This window comes from Cyprinus carpio, chromosome A5, assembly GCF_018340385.1.
Source record: "Cyprinus carpio isolate SPL01 chromosome A5, ASM1834038v1, whole genome shotgun sequence".
NCBI classification, from domain to species: Eukaryota; Metazoa; Chordata; class Actinopteri; order Cypriniformes; family Cyprinidae; genus Cyprinus; species Cyprinus carpio.
Genome location: NC_056576.1, coordinates 33,061,456 through 33,080,623, shown reverse-complemented (window position 1 = coordinate 33,080,623; position 19,168 = coordinate 33,061,456). Strand labels below are relative to the sequence as shown.

The 19,168-nt window shown below is 36.7% G+C and overlaps 1 protein-coding gene across 4 annotated transcripts in view; it reads left to right on the top strand.

The window, feature by feature from the left end:
• Window positions 1–19,168, top strand: part of LOC109087823 (CAP-Gly domain-containing linker protein 2-like) — a 36,812-nt gene that overhangs the window by 14,048 nt on the left and 3,596 nt on the right. Inside the window, exons 4-11 of one of the 4 annotated variants that reach the window (XM_042756942.1) lie at window positions 5,922–6,046; window positions 10,144–10,357; window positions 10,614–10,811; window positions 10,957–11,060; window positions 11,997–12,057; window positions 12,613–12,717; window positions 14,769–14,819; window positions 17,810–18,775. In XM_042756942.1, coding sequence (XP_042612876.1) covers window positions 5,922–6,046; window positions 10,144–10,357; window positions 10,614–10,811; window positions 10,957–11,060; window positions 11,997–12,057; window positions 12,613–12,717; window positions 14,769–14,819; window positions 17,810–18,775 — 1,824 coding nt within the window. The remainder of the gene's footprint in view (window positions 1–5,921; window positions 6,047–10,143; window positions 10,358–10,613; window positions 10,812–10,956; window positions 11,061–11,996; window positions 12,058–12,612; window positions 12,718–14,768; window positions 14,820–17,809; window positions 18,776–19,168) is intronic. The other 3 variants (XM_042756943.1, XM_042756944.1, XM_042756945.1) reach the window with 3 other exon arrangements.

The following is a 19,168-nucleotide window of genomic DNA, read 5'->3' as shown; positions in this document are numbered from 1 at the left end:
TCTAGGGCTAATTTACTGCATTTTTATTGAGCAGAGCGACGAGTCAAAGTTATTGCCTGTAACGATCAAACATCCACCACAGATGCTGCCGATAGAGCTTCAGTTGAATTTAATCTACAGTAGTATATTCCAGTAGGTGAACTCAAATCCTTTCAGATGATCCTGTAGTACTGTGCACAAAAATGTTTAGCATGTTGTATGACATATAGATTTTATATATAATTTTGACGTGCACATATCTGTTTAGTGGTATTCCAGCTTGCAGTTTAACGTAACTGCATTAGTAAGATGGCAGTTCCCTGTTGTTTCCCCCATGACTGGTATCTTATTACCATGACTGAGCTGTAGTGCATGAAGGACTTCTCAAATTCAGTGCTTTTCCATTGTTTGCTCTCCCAAGACTTCCACATGCACATGTGTGAAAACGATGCTCATGTATCAGCAATATATGAGCCAAGGACCAGGATTCGGCAGACCACCGTGACATTGCCTTGTAGCACTTTCACCTCGTAGCTCCTGCAGCAGGGCAGAACACAAAACACTCAACTTCCTCTACATGTGATCAAAATCATTCCAAAGCTTTAGGCTCTAGATGCACCATTTTCAATAATAATAAAAAAAAATAAAAAAAATAAGCTTTTGCATATAATTCATATGATTTGCGATCAAATATTTTAATTTGCAAGTGACAAACATAAATTTACACTATATTATTTAGAAATTTGTTATGTGAGGAGTAAAAGTGCAGAAAGGCAGCTTCTTGAATTCAATGAGCTTGCATGACTTGAGTATGATTGTCAAACACAGAAACTGTTTTTGTGACTTTTGTTCCAAAGCAGGCTGAGAAATAGCAGGGGAAATGGATTTCTTTACTGGAAAGAATCATTTCAAGAAAGAAACTCAGAGAAAACATGACTTGTAAGAATACTTGTGACCATGTAATCGCAAAAATAGTGCTACACAAAAAACACTGTTGGCATGTGCAGTGTCTAGTCCATGTGAACTAAATGGCACAAAAAAATGGAAGGAGCTAAGAGTTCATAGGTTGCAAAATATTTCTTTGTTTTAAAAATGTAAAATGTTCATTCAAGTTCATTCTTATTTTGCAATTAAAAAAATTATGTGGTGCCTATTTTGGTGCCTTAAAATTATTTGGCACCTGTGAATCTATTTTGTAAATCCTATTGTGAATGATTTATCCATGTATATTATTATATATTTTGGATTTTGTTATTTTGAATCAAAATTGTAATTCTTTCTGTTGATGTATCCCTGATCTCTCCAAATACCCCCTTCTACAAAAACCACCGCAATCCAAAATGAAAGAAATCTCTCAATAAGATTTGTCTTCAATCAGTCAACAACCAATGAACTGAACAAAGCACCCACCCTGCGCTGTCATTAGTTATATCACCTAGACTTTGTTACTTTTTATTCAGAGATTACACCTTGTAATTGAATATCTATCTATCTATCTATCTATCTATCTATCTATCTATCTATCTATCTATCTATCTATCTATCTATCTATCTATCTATCTATCTATCTATCTATCTATCGAATTTAGCATGATGTAGAGGGGTTCTTCACTCTGGTGTTAGTGAGCAGACTTCTGAATGTGCCTCAGTCAGCTCAGACAGTCCGTCAAAGGAACTGGAAGGTGGATCAAGTCACTGCCAAGTTGAGGCTTATGCTGAACGATTGTGGATCTGCAGCATAGCGAATGAGAGATATTAAGAGCAGAGACTGTCTGAGTCAGCTTTCTCCACTCTTCACTGCTCATCTCTGTGCTGTGCTCATGTATTTTACTGAATTTATAGATCTTCTCTCACCCAGAAGGACTGTTAGAAGTAGAAGCTCAAAACCATATTGTTCTTAAGTGACTTGGAAGGTTTTGCCAAACGTGTGTTTGGTATGTTTTTATCCTCGTAAATTGCTGCTGTTTTGGTTTGGGATGCCAACCATTCCTACATGAAAAAAACAGCAGTGAGATGACATGATAAAGCAAATATTGCACATCTGGAACGTTCCCTCAGGAATGTTTGTATTATCACTTTATCCACACTGGAGCGTACTATGGCTCATCTGCCACGTCAGATGCACACACACAGACTCGCTCACTGGCAGGGGGATGTGATGCGTCTGTCTGAAGATATTCTCTTCCGGATGCTCTCCTTTCTAATGCCAAAGCACAGATGTCTCTGGAGCAGAATGTCTCACAGTGCTTAGAACACGACCTGATGAACCTATGAAAACATTAATGCCTCTACTTCAGTTTTAAACTTTTGTTGAGGCCATTTGATCTCTGTTTTTTAGAAGATTGACAACAAACTGACAGCAGGAAAAAAGGAATTTTGCCTTTGACATGAATAAATGCAGATTTGTAGGGCTGTCATGTAAGTAAGGAAACTGTAAGTTAGTTCATTGTTCTGGTTCTGATTCCGATTACATTTACATGAATACTTTTTAGAGACCAAAGACCAAGAGTACATTTTCAGTAATTATACACTTTAAAGAATAAGTTTTTGAACACTGGCATGTTATTTACAATTAAATTAAATGTTAAAGTTTAAATTTATATTCAATCCAATTAGCCAAACTTTAGAGAGCTTTTTTAACCTCTGAAGGGCATCTTAAGTACATCTTCATTTGTAATTTCACAATAACCTCTGTTGTCTTTGAAATATGGTTAATGTAAGCTGCCAACTGTACTGACAAGCATTTATGGTAAACCTAAACTTCAATGTCATCTCTTTTCTCTTTTGAAACTTGTGTTTTATGTATTTAAATACATTTGCAATTACACATTTGTAATGATAAACTTGCAATTTAGCAGATTAAAAATATATTAACTATAAATGTAATATCAAATAACACTACACTGCATTCCAAATTATTATGCAAGTGACATATCAATAGGATTTCGGTATAATAAAGAGTCTTTTAAAAGAGATTTTTGTTTGTGTTGTTTTTCACATCTTTTTTTTAGATAACTGGTATCAATCTCAGACAGGTTTGGTCAATAGTTTGCCAGGTCTTCTTAGGTAAATGGAAACCCTACTTGATGAGGTTGTTCCACATTATTAAGCAAGTCAAGGTTCTCATGAAAAATGATGAGGAAGAAAGATCTTTATGAAGATGAAAAGTATGAAACAATGCAATGTCTTGCAAAAGGCATCAAAACAAACAATATTTTGCGAAAAGCAAATAGAAATTATTGCACTGTCAAAAGATTTGTGAGCACAGAAGATCTTGGTCAGATAAAGATTTATTAAGGAAAGTTTCTGTCTATTGATATGTCACTTGTATAATAATTTGGAACGCAGTGTACTGTTAAAATTATAATCAAAGACTTTGCTTTTGTATGTTAGAAGTGTACTTATTTTTACAGCACAACAAAATATTTTTAAAACAATTATTTAAAATGTACTTTAAAATAAAACCTTGAACTTGACTTTATTACAAGTTGCACTTTTTAAATATAATTAAAAAAATAAAAATTAGTCCTGAGAGTGAACTCTCTTAAAGTAGATTTAAGTACTATTTTGTTATTATTATTTGCAAGTACAGTTTTTTAAATATACTTTTAATATTTGAAGTACAAGTGCACATTTAATTATTAGGCACACTTCTTTTTCGTAAAGGTTTTACAGAGCTAGGCTTTTAATTATTGGCATACAATGTTGTCCAAGTTCTCCACACTGCAGCTTATGGCCAAGAACCTCCCACTTAGGATGAGACTGTATAACCAACAATTTGTTTTTGCATGTCATTTAGGGGCAGATAAATCTGAAGTCAGTCACACTATAATAATGGAATGATAGCGGTGGAGGGAAATGTTCAAATAATGACATAGTAGTCTCTGCAATTAGTTGTATAAACAGCGCTATAGAAAATGGTTAAAATGTATGTAGAACTTTAGTTTCCAGGTGGGCAGATTAGAAACTGACCTCCAGTGGTGCTTAGAGGTCAGACAAACAAATTGGATCTGAAGAATTTCATTCAACATTTGCAATTCTTTTCTTCAATATGCACCAGACAGTCAGTGGACAGACTGTGGGCGGTACGTGGGATGTGCTTTCTGAGCTGAGACTAGGCTGTTCGTAACTGACAGCAGCTGCAAATAAGCAGTTTGGCTTTTCATTCCATTTGAGTAGAGTCAGATTAAAACGTAAATGTTGACATGACTGTAGGGGACACATGTAAGCATGTGTTTATGCATTTATGGTCCACTGTTTACATATCTCCTCCTTCACACTCTCTGGTAAGGGCTAAACCTCAGACTCTCATGAAAAACGGTCTGTGTATGTCTTTGGCTGGGAGGTAAGATTGTAGATGTGTGCAGTTATATTTCAAAGCAATTCATAGTAGACATTCTTTTAATCCCTAACCAAGAGGGTATGACTTTCAATAATTCTTTGATTTATCTGTTGCTATTCCTTTAGTTATTGCAGTCATTAGATAATGGCTCTCAGATGTGGAATTGAGCTAAAGGATGGATGGTTTCCTGCTTTTTCGTGTTCTGTTTTGCGGTGTCATATGACTAAGCATTGCTAGAAACCATTTAAGTGTAAGGCTGGTTGATAAAGAAGAGTAAAAACGATTTCTTTGTAAAAATGTGCCCCAAGGTTCTATACCAGGCACATTTGAATTCTTCTTCTTTGTTCATTTTAGGAAATAATGCAAAGTTAAATGTTACTAAAATCTTAAATTGTGAAGTTGAATGATTGACAAAAACAGAACATCATAAAACAAATGCATTTTGATGCATTCAAAGGATCATAGCGTTTTAGAGAGGGTTTATTTACTGCTGAAAGGATCACATATTGGCCATTTTTGGATCAGTTGCACATGAGATTACGAGATTTCCAATTTTTGTGTAGTGTATTGTTTGGTCAGAATAGTTTATTAATTCAAATACTGCAATATTAAACCATGATTTTTAGTCTTTATACTCTCAATCTAAATTTAACAGGATCTATTACTTATGTCAAACAGGCTTTTCTGTTTCTGAGCAAAGCAAATAAGAATTCAAATGGGTTTATGTCACAAAAACTGTCAGTAAATGTCCAAGTCATATATAATAATCACTCAATTCCTTTCAAACAAACAATTTTAAGGAGAAAGGTCAGCAAATCTCAGATTGTGACTTTGAAACCCTTTTACCATGAGAGTCTTACTTGGTTTACATTTCTGTATGTTCTGCATAATTTATCAGAAAAGCTTTGAATGTGACTTGCTTGGAACCAGAGACTTTTCTTACACTCTTTTGTTGTGGCAATTGTGATTGTGTGTATATGAAAGAGGGAGATGTTTTATGCAATATGAAGTAAGTAACATGAATGCATGCTTCTGAAGCACACAGAATGTGTATACACTTCTTTGTTTCTAAAGGACACAATATGCTTTCTTATGTATAGTAGTTGTGCCATCACTAATGAATAGACTGTGACCTCCTTTTTTCCCCAGTGCTGGGTTGATGAATGTAGGCCAGTTCAACCAGCACAACAGTCATTCCCAGTTATATCTCAGCACCAACTGGCAGATTTTACTACACTACGCTGCACTGCTGACGTTCAGTGGCACCAGCTCTATTTTCCTAGACGTAAATTTTTTGAGACATACATTCATTAGTGATTAATACAGTATATTTGGCCATTTTAAGAGTATCATCATGAGTTGAAAGTTGAACGAGAAATATATTCAATTGTAGTTATTTTTTATGCAAGTAATGTAAAATAAATAGAAAAATATATAATTTAATATAATTCTCATATGGTATGTAATTTATTAGAATAGTAAAATAATAATTGTTTACATTTGTTTTTGCCTTTTTCAGTTGAGTGTTTCATTATACTGTTATCACAATAAACCATGTGTCCATGTTATCACTATGACCTCCTCTGCGCTCTCTCCTCAGGTTGGCGGAACTAAAACAGGAGTAGTGCGTTATGTGGGAGAGACTGACTTTGCCAAGGGCGAGTGGTGTGGAGTGGAGCTGGACGAGCCATTAGGGAAAAACGATGGAGCTGTAGCTGGAACCAGGTACATCATTAGTCTTCTGCTAACATGTCTTGTCTTTAGCAACACACTCATGCCTTCAGCATTAAGAGGTCTCATTGTTTCATGCCTTTTTAAAAGAGTTTTAATATATATCAGTTGTAGTGTGACCTTCTGTACACAGAAAAGTGTTCTTCAGCTTATAACAGTAGCAGGAACCTTTTTGGTGCTAAATAGATCCTTTTTTCTCCATCTTTTTTTCACTCAACTTAGACATAAAAAAACAACCATATCACTCTAAATTCTCCAAATCATCAATACATTACCTAAAAAGAATAGTTCACCCAAAAATCAAAATAGGACCTTAAAGGGATAGTTCACCCAAAATTGAAAATTTGATGTTTATCTGCTGACCCCCGGGGCATCCAAGATGTAGGTGACTTTGTTTCTTCAGTAGAACACAAATTATGATTTTTAGCTTCAGCTGTTGCAGTCTCTCAGTCGTACAATGCATGGCAATGGTAACAGAATCTATGAGAGTAAGAAAAACATGCACAGACAAATCCAAATTAAACGGCTCGTGACGATACTTTAATGTGTAAAGACACAAAATGATCGGTCTGTGCAAGAAACAGTATTTACATAGTTTTTTTTACCTCTGATTCACGCAATGTCCAAACTGTTAGAACTCTTGTGAACGCGCTTCAGAGCAGCAAGCGCGTGAGGCATTCTTCTTTCCAATCTACTACTAAATATTGTAGAAACTTAATTTTCTGTCAAGTTGCTTTGCAACGATCTGTATTGTAAAAAGCGCTATACAAATATACTTGAATTCTTCTTCTTCTTTCTTTATGGTGGATCGCAGACTTATAAGTGCATTACCGCCACCTATCTCTCAAGCGGACCATTGACACTCCTAATTGAGATTGAAGATAGAGTGTTAATGGTCCACTTGAGAGATAGGTGGCGGTAATGCACTTATAAGTCTGCGATCCGCCATAAAGCAAGAAGAAGACGCCTCACTGAGAATGTGCTCAGGAGAGTTCTAACAGTTTGGACACTCCGTGAATCAGAGGTAAAAAAACGATATAAATACTTTTCAATTTCTTGCACAGACCGATAGTTTTGTGTCTTTACACATCAAAGTATCGTCACGAGCCGTTTAATTTGGATTTGTCTGTGCATGTTTTTCTTACTCTCATAGATTCTGTTACCATTGCCATGCATTGTACGACTGAGAGACTGCAACAGCTGAAGCTAAAAATCATAATTTGTGTTCTACTGAAGAAACAAAGTCACCTACATCTTGGATGCCCCAGGGGTAAGCAGATAACCATCAAATTTTTATTTCTGGGTGAACTATCCCTTTAATGGTGTTATCTAAATAACCTTTTTAATTATAGTTTATTTTTATTATTATTATTATCATATTTGGTAACACTTTAGTATTGGAATCAATTCTCACTATTTACTAGTTACTTATTAGCATGCATATTGGCTGTATATTAGTACTTATAAAGCACATATTAATGTATTATTTAGCATGACCAAATTCTACATCCTTAATCCAAAACCTAAACTTAACAACTACCTTGCTAACTATTTTAATAAGCAGTAATTATGCGTTTGTTGAGGCAAAATTTGTAGTTAATAGTTAGTTAATAGTGAGAACTGGACCTTAAAATAAAGTGTGACTGTATATTTGTATTATTAATATTATTTGTATTATTTATTAATATTGTTTTTTTATCACTCTATCTGCCTAGTTTTATAATATCGTGTAGCCTCTATTAGAGTTTTATATAAAAACAACCACAACAACAGCATGTTGTGTCAGTTAGGTACTTTTTTTTTATAATGTGAAATTATAGGAAAAATGACAACAGTTATTAGAAGAGCACATTAATAAATGACAGTTGACACTGAACATGAATAAATACTTAAAGAAGTTAAACAAAATAGAAACAGAAAATGTATTGAAGACCAAGTTACAGTGAAATACTGTATTTTCACAATCCTCAATGATGCCTTTAAGTCCATCATTATGTGTATTTTGGTGTGATTGAGTGGCAGTTTCTCTCTACAGTTGATGAGGTTGTGGGATGTGATGCTTCTGAAATACACAATTGAGTTTAGAGTTACAATGTGTCTCCTTCCATTGGTTTATGTAAAAACAGTTGTTTATGAAAGCCAAAGTAATATGTGAGCGGTTCACAATGTTAAAAGGAAAAAAATATATATAAAATCATGGGATAGCTGTGGCTGGGTATGTTTATGCATAAACCCAAGTAATACATTTTTAAAAATCTAACAATATGGACCATAAATTTAATATTTTTGTTGCTTACTTAGTGGTGAAGAGGAGAGAAGTATCCTTAACTGAACAGAGCTGCTCACACTTACATGTTCTGTTAAACTAAAAAGAGAAAAAGACATGATTGCTAGGAAACTAGTTACAATTTGACAGTTAAAAATTATAGACATTTTAAGAAAGAAATCATACTGGTTGAGTCTGTGTTGACAATCTGTATAGATGGATGGCTGAGCTCCAGACAATCAGTAATGAGCCATCTTTTTTTTAGAGTGTCGCCTCTATTAAAGGGATACTCCACCCCAAAATGAATTTATAATTTTTTTTATTAATCACTTACCCCCATGTCGTTCCAAACCCGTATAAGCTTCGTTCTTCTTCGGAACACAATTTAAGATATTTTGGATGAAAACAGGGAGGCTTGTGACTGTCCCATAGACTGCCAAGTAAATAACAGTGTCAAGGTCCATGAAAGGTATGAAAAACATCGTCAGAATATTCCATCTGCCATCAGTGGCTCAACTGTAACATCATGAAGCGACAAGAATACTTTTTGTATGCGAATAAAACAAAAATAACGACTTTACTCAACAATCCTCTGTATCACCCCACATCAGTGTAGTGCCATTTCGGCGAATCTGAGCTGTACGCAGGCAGCGTACACACTTCTGTGTCAGCCGCGACACAGGATGTGCTGTTTTCTTTCAAATCAAAGCATAAATATAAAACGTATTTAAAACGTAAACGTGGCAGTTTCAGTGTCACGTGATGTTTTGACAGTTACAGATTTGAAAAAAAAAAGGGCGGGAATAAAGAACCCTAAACTCTAACACAAAGAACTATTCTAGCATGAAATAGAACTGTTACTACATGTAAAGACCTTTAAAGAACCATCTTTTTTAAGAATGTACAACATGGAATCAAATTGACTTTTTGATTTTTTTTAATACATCCTGGTCTTATTCAGCAATTCATCAGTGCATGTTATTCCTGTTTTGATCAACATATAATAACTTGAATAAATATAATACACATTTACATTTACATTTAGTCATTTAGCTGACACTTTTATGCAAAGCAACTTACAAAACATCTGCTTTTAATCCAAACAATTCTTGATGGACAAACTCCCACCCTACATAATTTTTTAGTTAAATAATGTCACATTACTAAAGTAAAAGGAATTGCAAATGCAGTTTCATGTTGACTTTCAGTGGTAAAATTTAAGCCAAGTAATTTGGACGTAATGATTCACATGCTGAGCCAAGGTTAAACCTCCGCTGTCTTTTCATTGAAGAACGGGAATGGTTGAGTTCCAAACAAGAATAAGCAGCTTCATGAATACTCATTAACTGTTGACATTTGGTCCAAGGCCAGATTTAGTAGATTATGTAGTTTGTTTTTATAATGATAGCTTGACATCAGGCTGGACATCTGCCCGTGTTCAGTTGAAATGATACGAAAAGAAACGTTTACTAAGAGACAACAGTAATTACAACAGACCATTATTACACTACCATTCAAAAGTTTTAAAAAAGAGCTTCTATTCTTACCAAGACTGCATTTATATATATATATATATATATATATATATATATATATATATATATATATATATATATATATATATATATATATATATATATATATATATATATATATACACACAGTAAAAACAGTAATAGTAACAGTAATATTATGAAAAATTCCAAAGAATGTTAGAGTAGCCTCAATCACAAACAATATAATCCAGATCCATTTTTGCATTTCTTACAGTCCATCACTGAACTATTTCCTCCCTCATTTCCTTATTCTCTCGGTCTCTCTTTAGATATTTCCAGTGCCCGCTTAAGTTTGGTCTCTTTGCTCCAATTCACAAAGTGATCCGCATTGGCTTCCCATCCACCAGTCCAGCTAAAGCTAAGAAGAGCAAGCGTATGGCAATGGGTGTGTCATCTCTGGCTCACAGCCCCTCCAGCTCCTCCATCAGCTCCGTCAGCTCTGTGGCCTCCAGCGTGGGGGGGCGACCCAGTCGCACTGGCCTGGTAAGAGATGTTAAAATGCCAAGAAGAAAGTGCCAATGCAAATCATTTCTTATGTTGACATTTTGCAGCGTTGCTTCCTGATGTGACTGTTAAAGGGGCCATAACGTGATTTATCACTTTATATTTTCCCTTGGAGTAGAAAATGCTATTTTTTTCCCCTTGATAAGAGCCATTTAACAATTCAATGTGTAATCCTTGTGCGGATTTGAATTCAGTAGTCTCATTTCATTTCATTTTTTTTGCCTACTTCTGGCAGCTGACAGAGACGTCGTCGAGGTATGCGCGGAAGATCTCAGGGACCACGGCTCTGCAGGAAGCCTTGAAGGAGAAACAGCAGCACATAGAGCAGCTCCTGGCCGAGAGAGACCTGGAGCGGGCCGAGGTTGCCAAGGCAACCAGCCGTATCTGCGAGGTGGAAAAAGAGATAACGGCACTGAAGGCCCGACATCTGCAGGTGTGACTCCCACATATAAACACAACACTTGTATGTGTATTCCATTTACTACATTTACTCACAAATACAAACTTACACACTCCATTTAACACCACATTTGGATTAATTTCTGTACAACAAAGACCTTTTCTCATATCTCATTCAGTATGCAACAGAGGCAGAGAGCAACCTACAGCAAGTCCGAGCCCTGCTGGCAAGCACACAGAAAGACAAGATGGAACTGGCCAATCAGCTTGAAGAAGAGAAAAGGTACATAAGGAAAAGTAATGAAAAAGTTTAACACATAAATAAAGTGCTAAATGAAAAGCAGGGGGAGTGGGGTAGCTGGGACACTTCTTAAGTTGTCCTCTAGACGAGGAGTAATAACAGGATGGATGTTACCCTATAAAATTAGAAAAAAGCGTATACATCAGTGGTTCTCAATTGGGGACCTTAGCAAACTTCCAAGGGGGCCACAGGATGACTAAAAATGATTAAAATGTATATATTATTATTATTATATTAATATTAATAACAATAACTTAATTAAAATGCTAAAAAAATGCATAAAATTAAATAACCATATTTCTTTTTTCCCTTTAAATAACTATTGTTTCTGTTTATTAGAAAAAAAGATTTAAAACAATCAGCTTTTTCACAGTTTTTGCAGAAATGCTGGTGGGGGGCATTGAGAATGGTGTTGGACAATGGTAGACCTTTGAGTCAAAAAGGCTGAAAACACTGGTCTATTTCATAGGCCCCTAGAAAGGGCCATAGAGTGATCCAGTGACAGTACCTATTTTATTTTTGTAAATAAATTATGAATTAAAAAAAAGCCAGCAGTATATGATGAGGTTTATAATTGTATTTCATTTGCTAGATTAACAGGGACAGCTGATACTGATATATATACATACATACATACATACATACATACATACATATATATATACATATATATATATATATATATATATATATATATATATATAAATATATATATAAATATAAATGTCAAATACCTGTTGACAAATACCTGGAAATAGTGTATTTCTACAATTATATTTGGTAATTAAACACTTGTTTTTGTGTGATCCTGCATTCATGCCAATAGGCCTCAATATAAAGTCCAAAACTGCTGTCTATGTAGTATCTACCAAAATGAGGAATTCCCTGACACCTGGTGGTCATTATGTGTTACGACAGGAAGGTGGAAGATCTTCAGTTCAGAGTTGAGGAAGAGTCCATTACCAAAGGAGACCTGGAGGTATCTGCTTTTTATTTTATTTTTTTACTAATTTACTACATTTTTACTACTTTACTGGGAGATAAGGTGTACTTTTTTTTCAATTTTGAGGATTGCTATGAAGATAACAGAAGAAAATTGATACCATCACTGAATGATAGAATTGGTTCATTTAGAATGTCTTTCCAAACATCTTCAGTCAACAAAAAAAAAAACTGTTATGATATTAGACCTGATCTATAACCCTATGACAGTCCTACATACAGAACATACTGTACTTAAACAGCCTCATTTTCATTTGTAAAAAATGATATTTAATATAATATCTACTCTGACTGAGATCTGTTTAAATGTATGTAAATATATCAAATATGTCTCAGTTTATCCAGCCCTATACTGTCATGCCAAATGTGAGAACATACTCTTTCCTGCGTTTAAACGTCTTCACACTTTGGTCTTCACATTATGATTGGTGAATAGCTAAGACCTGTTAATCTTTTTCTGTGCTACCTATGTATGTCTCTTTTTCTCTTTTTCTTGTGTCTTTCCATTTCCCCCCTCTCTTTCTCTCTGTAGACTCAGACCAAACTGGAGCATGCCCGTATTCGGCAGCTCGAGCAGTGTCTGCATTTGGAAAAGTCCAAAGCAGAGCGGCTTCAGAAAGAGTTAGAGGAAAAGATGGTAAACATGCAGGGAGATGAAACACCCCAGCCTGTAGCCATCTCTCCCATTGCCATGTTTCTGTCTCTTTGTTAGAGCCCGTGTCTATGGCTCCCCACTGTTTGCGCTTGACTGACCAGGCCTGGGATCTCCATCATTCACCTAAAGCTCCCATATATGCTCATTTGATCTGAAGATCAAAAGATCAGATATTTCAGATTTATTTCAATTTCACCCATTTTTTTGCGTCTACAACGTTGATTTAATTGGAATTTACTCCAGCTCTGATCAGAAATGAAGTCCCGAGTGTTGGAGATCTTTGCCTGTCTCTGTGGGGCAGCATTGCTCCTGTTAGCCAGGAACTGCTTTCACCTTTCATTTGCAAAATATTTTTTCATGTCTGTCTTCTCTTGTTCTCTAAGCATCTGCCTGAGACCCTCAGGTTGGAGCCGAGGAGTTATCTTCTCAGCAGTGATCTCATTTCCCCACATCAGTCTTCATATTATATTTTAGATGCTGAAATACAGCCTCAGCCTTTGAAAGGGTTGCGAAACAAACCCCCTCTGATACATCTACACTGTATCTCTATCCCGTATTTTTCTTTAATTAGAGGTAGTTGCTAAGGCATCACAGTTATTATTGGTCATGCATACTATTCCTCTGTTGCACTTAAATCATCCTGTACATTTTGTACAACACCTTTATCTTATGTTCTATCTCATCACATATCGGGTCTTAGAGACAAGTGGATGGACAACAGACTAGTGACTAGTGACCAATAGACTAGTGACCACCCAGAATATTTTGGTAGCCACCTAGCTGCATCTAGGCAAGTATGACCACCCAGAACACTATAAATATGACTTAAACGACTTAGAAAACACCCAGAACACCATCAAAACTGTATTGAACACACTAGATTCCAACCACAAAACCCTGAAAGCGATGCTTAGTGACTACCCAGAAAACCCAAGCACTGCCCTAGTGTCCACCAAGAAGACCCTTGCAGCTGCCTCAGCAACTCCTTAGTGGCCATCCAGAACACCCTAACAACTGCCTATCAATGCCCCAATGACCCCTCTAAATACCTAGCAATCTGGCAACCACCCAGACTACCCTAGCAACTCCCTAACTACCAACCAGAACATCCTAAACACCCTAGAAACTAACGATGCCTTTGCATACAACCAGAACATCATAGCAAATGCCTACCAATGCTCTAGCGACCAAAACCCTAGTAACCACCATGAACAACCTAGCAAGTGCCTAGCAATTACCTAGCAACCAACTAGCAACACTCTGGCAACCACCAACACAATTCTAGCATTGTGGTTTTGCTTAAACAAACACCACTCAGGCCCTGTTTACACTGGAATTAAGATGCGTTTTTATCGATCCGATCACAAGTGGACAACGCTAAATACAGGTGTAAACGAAAAGCTTTGAACTTGTCCACTTTCGACCACTTCCGAAGGGAGTTGAAAACTCATTCGAATGGATTGCTTTCATGTAGTGTAGATGCTCATGTGGTTCAATGCGTTTGAACAGCCACTAAAGACCACGTCCTATAATCGATAAACATTATGGGACGTGATGTTGAAATGCATTAGCCAGACAACGTTGCCGTCTGAAATCGTAAGTTTGGTATGAAGGTGAAAATATGTCAGTGTTGTCTACAACTACACCCACAGTAGTTTTGCAGCCATCAGAGCAAAAATGAAAGCTGCTGCTCTCCGGAATCATTCTCTGTGTCTCCCTTTGCATTCATAATTGAAATGTGCGTGCTTATTTTGCAATATTAGATCACAAGATCAGGAATAAGCCCATACTTACACCCGCCCATAGACCCTCCCCTCATCAGGAAAATGTGTGAAAGTGGACAAGAGAGACAGATTTAAAGATCAGGTGTAAGCGGGAATGTGTCTCCCTTGTCTACTTGTGATCTGATCGATCAAAACACATCTTAATACCAGACATAAACAGGGCCTAAAAGTGTAGTTTTGGCTGTCATTGTGAATGAAGGCAGCACAGTTGGGGCAGTCTAATCAACAGGATTTCACATTTATCAACAGGTCAGAGGCAGGCTCCAGCCAACACCCATGAGGCTGGGCGAGAGTGTCAAGGTGATATAAAGGGAGTAACACACTGTGTGGTTTTCAGAGGGGTCTTCTATATTAAATATGGATATTTTATATAGATCTGTGCCTTTCTCACTTCTCTCTTGTGGTTTGAGACTGCATCTATGAACTCTTGTAGTATTATCTGAACTCTGATAACCTCTAATGATATTTTTCTTTGAACTATCACATTTTCAGATGACTCCAGAATTACTAACATTAATATCTGGTTGTTCTGTGGAATGAAAAACATCTTTGAATATTTTTTCTTTAAGCATAATTTGAATGTGTTCCTTTGGACTTGCTGTGTGCTGTTCCATCTCATATTTGCCTGGCTGCTTCTAGATGGACAGACTGAGAAAGGCTTGCTTGGGCTTGAATTCAACAGGAATGCTGGTGCAGTTTCATAGGTTGCACTATATCTGCTTTTTTGCACATGCAAGAGCCATTTTTGAAGAAATGGCCATTCACTGTAATGTTTGCAGGGCAAGCAAATGCTTTGTTTGCCTTTCATGCCTGTATTGCCCTCTGTTTGCTAGTTCTCTAGTTCTAGTGGGCAACTCTCCAAGATATTTCATACTGATTATCAACAACATTAAAATGTTTATTTGGGGGATGCACAATATGTGTGTGTGTGTGTATGTATATAAAAAATCTCATTACAATAATGTAAAAATAATATACTTTTATTAATGATTCAGATTGTAAAGTTTATATATATATATATATATATATATATATATATATATATATATATATATACATATATACAGGTCCTTCTCAAAAAATTAGCATATTGTGAAAAAGTTCATTATTTACCATAATGTAATGATAAAAAGTAAACTTTCATATATTTTAGATTCATTTCACACCAACTGAAATATTTCAGGTCTTTTATTGTTTTAATACTGATGATTTTGGCATACAGCTCATGAAAACCCAAAATTCCTATCTCAAAAAATTAACATATTTCATCCGAAAAGTGTTTTTAATTAAAAAAAAGTCAACCTTCAAATAATTATGTTCAGTTATGCACTCAATACTTGGTCGGGAATCCTTTTGCAGAAATGACTGCTTCAATGTGGCGTGGCATGGAGGCAATCAGCCTGTGGCACTGCTGAGGTGTTATGGAGGCCCAGGATGCTTCGATAGCAGCCTTAAGCTCATCCAGAGTGTTGGGTCTTGCGTCTCTCAACTTTCTCTTCACAATATCCCACAGATTCTCTATGGGGTTCAGGTCAGGAGAGTTGGCAGGCCAATTGAGCACAGTAATACCATGGTCAGTAAACCATTTACCAGTGGTTTTGGCACTGTGAGCAGGTTGCCAGGTCGTGCTGAAAAACGAAATCTTCATCTCCATAAAGCTTTTCAGCAGATGGAAGCATGAAGTGCTCCAAAAATCTCCTGACAGCTAGCTGCATTGACCCAGCCCTTGATAAAACACAGTGGACCAACACCAGCAGCTGACATGGCACCCCAGACCATCACTGACTGTGGGTACTTGACACTGGACTTCAGGCATTTTGGCATTTCCTTCTCCCCAGTCTTCCTCCAGACTCTGGCACCTTGATTTCCGAATGACATGCAAAATTTGCTTTCATCCGAAAAAAGTACTTTGGACCACTGAGCAACAGTCCAGTGCTGCTTCTCTGTAGCCCAGGTCAGGCGCTTCTGCCGCTGTTTCTGGTTCAAAAGCACACGCCTGTGCACGGTGGCTCTGGATGTTTCTACTTCAGACTCAGTCCACTGCTTCCGCAGGTCACCCAAGGTCTGGAATCAGTCCTTCTCCACAATCTTCCTCAGGGTCCGATCACCTCTTCTCATTGTACAGCGTTTTTTTGCCACACTTTTTCCTTCCCACAGACTTCCCACTGAGGTGCCTTGATACAGCACTCTGGGAACAGCCTATTCGTTCAGAAATTTCTTTCTGTGTCTTACCCTCTCGCTTGAGGGTGTCAGTGATGACCTTCTGGACAGCAGTCAGGTCGGCAGTCTTACCCATGATTGCGGTTTGAGTAATGAACCAGGCTGGGGAGTTTTTAAAAGCCTCAGGAATCTTTTGCAGGTGTTTAGAGTTAATTAGTTGATTCAGATGATTAGGTTAATAGCTCGTTTAGAGAACCTTTTCATGATATGCTAATTTTTTGAGATAGGAATTTTGGGTTTTTCATGAGCTGTATGCCAAAATCATCAGTATTAAAACAATAAAAAACCTGAAATATTTCAGTTGGTGTGCAATGAATCTAAAATATAATGAAAGTTTAATTTTTATCATTACATTATGGAAAATAATGAACTTTTTCACAATATGCTAATTTTTTGCACACACACACACACACACAGAAAAAAAAAAATATATATATATATATATATATATATATATATAATATATATATTGAAATTATATAAATTATTATTATTATCAGTTCTCAGTAGTCTTCTGTAACTCAAAAATATTACTATAATGCAAAAATAATAGAATTTTGATTATTTAAATTGAACAATAAATTAATTATTACTGGACAGGATTACTTACAGAATTACTTTCCTTCTTCTTCTTCTTTTTTTTTTTTTTTTTTTTTTACATGAAAATTGTGTATTGTTGAGTTATATTTAAGTGTCATGAAAATAAAGTCACGTAAAATTTTAATGGTCCTAAAATGGTAATTTCTGAATTGTTTTTAAGGACCTCTACAGATTTATTCAATATTGGCCGTAACCGTTAAGGTTCCCAGTGTTTATAGTGCATCCCTAGCTTAGTTGTTTGTATTGTTATTTTCATCACTTTTGTCATTTAATAATGAGCTTTTTCCATTTGATGTATTGACAAACACTCTCAAAATTTGCTTTATTTTGAATCTCTAATTAAATCCTAAGATTGAGATCAAAGGTCTTGTCAAAAAGAGACTAAATCCTTTGAGAGTTGCCCCTGAGCAGAATGACTGGAGGTTTTTGGCATATAAAATATCCTTCTAAACCCTTTTTCTGTCCTCTAGCAAACTACAGTTGAGGAGAAGAGTCGTGTAATGCAGCTGGAAGAGGAATTGGCGTTGCGCAAGGCTGAGGTTGAGGAGCTCCAGGCTTGGCTTCAGAGAGGCTCCTCCGGTCCAGGCACAGACGCTGGAGACAGCAGATCAGGCATAAGCTCAGAGACTCTGGTTTTGCGAGAACAGCTTCTCTCTGCAGGTCGTGAACGCCGTGAAGAGAGCAGCCAGCTGCGCGAGAGGTACGAAGCATCTTTGAACAGCAGCCAGAAAGAAGTTGAACGTCTAAAAGCCACCACAGAACGTCAGGGCCAAGAGATCTCCGACCTGAAGCAAAGACTTCAGCAAGCCACTCGTGAAAACATGGAGATGATGGACAGCTGGAAAGCCAAACTTGACGCTTTGATTGGAGACCATCAACGTGCTCTAGTGGAACTAAAAGCCTCGCTAACAGGAGATCGTGGGGCCAGTGAGACCAGTGGAGCGGAGGGCGAAGGAACCACACCTGAGATCAGAGCAGCTCTGGAGAGCTTAAAGATGGAGCAGCAATTGGAATTAGAGAACCTAAATGCCAAACATGAGATCGATGTTGCCGTGATGGCCAAAGAGCGTGAAGATCTACGTTCCCGACTTCAGGAATTGCGGGACCAGCTAGAGGAGAGTGAGGAGAACTGGAAGATCCAGGTGGAAGCCAAGAGCAACCAGCATTCTCTGGAGCTCAAAGAGGTCTCAGAGAAGCTTCAAAAGGCAGAGCTGAGGATCAGCGAGTTTGATAAGTCCCATGAAAAGCAGGAAAGGGCCACCCGACTTCTCAAAGAGCAGCTAGAGCTGGCTGAGAAGAAGATGGTAGATTATGAGGCCCTGCAGAAGGCTGAAGCTCAGAGTCGAGCAGAGATCCTCTCTCTGCAGGAGAAGCTGAGAGTCAGTGAGAACCGACTCCAAGCTGTAGAGGCGGATCACACCACCCAGGATGTTAATGTCAGTGACCTCTGGGACAAAACCCTATTTATTTCAATGATTCTGCTCTTTACAAATGTGCCAATTTTTTTTTTTTTTTAGTTTTTACATTAGTCAATAATTCCAGTGCATACAGGGCTAAATTTAGAATTTGATTGTATGTATTTGGAACCAGTTCTAAAGAATCCTTAAGGATCCTACTGGACGAACTAAAATCCTGAAAAAAATAATATGACATTTTTATTTATCCAGTAGGAGGATCTTATTTGATGCTTAGATTATCAATATGTGATCCCATAGAAATCATATGGTATTAGTTCCAAATTCTAACAGAAATTCTAAAACCTTTAGGATTGTTGACTGGAGTTCATAAAAAATTCAGAAAAAGTGTTTTTTAAAGTTTACCTAAATATA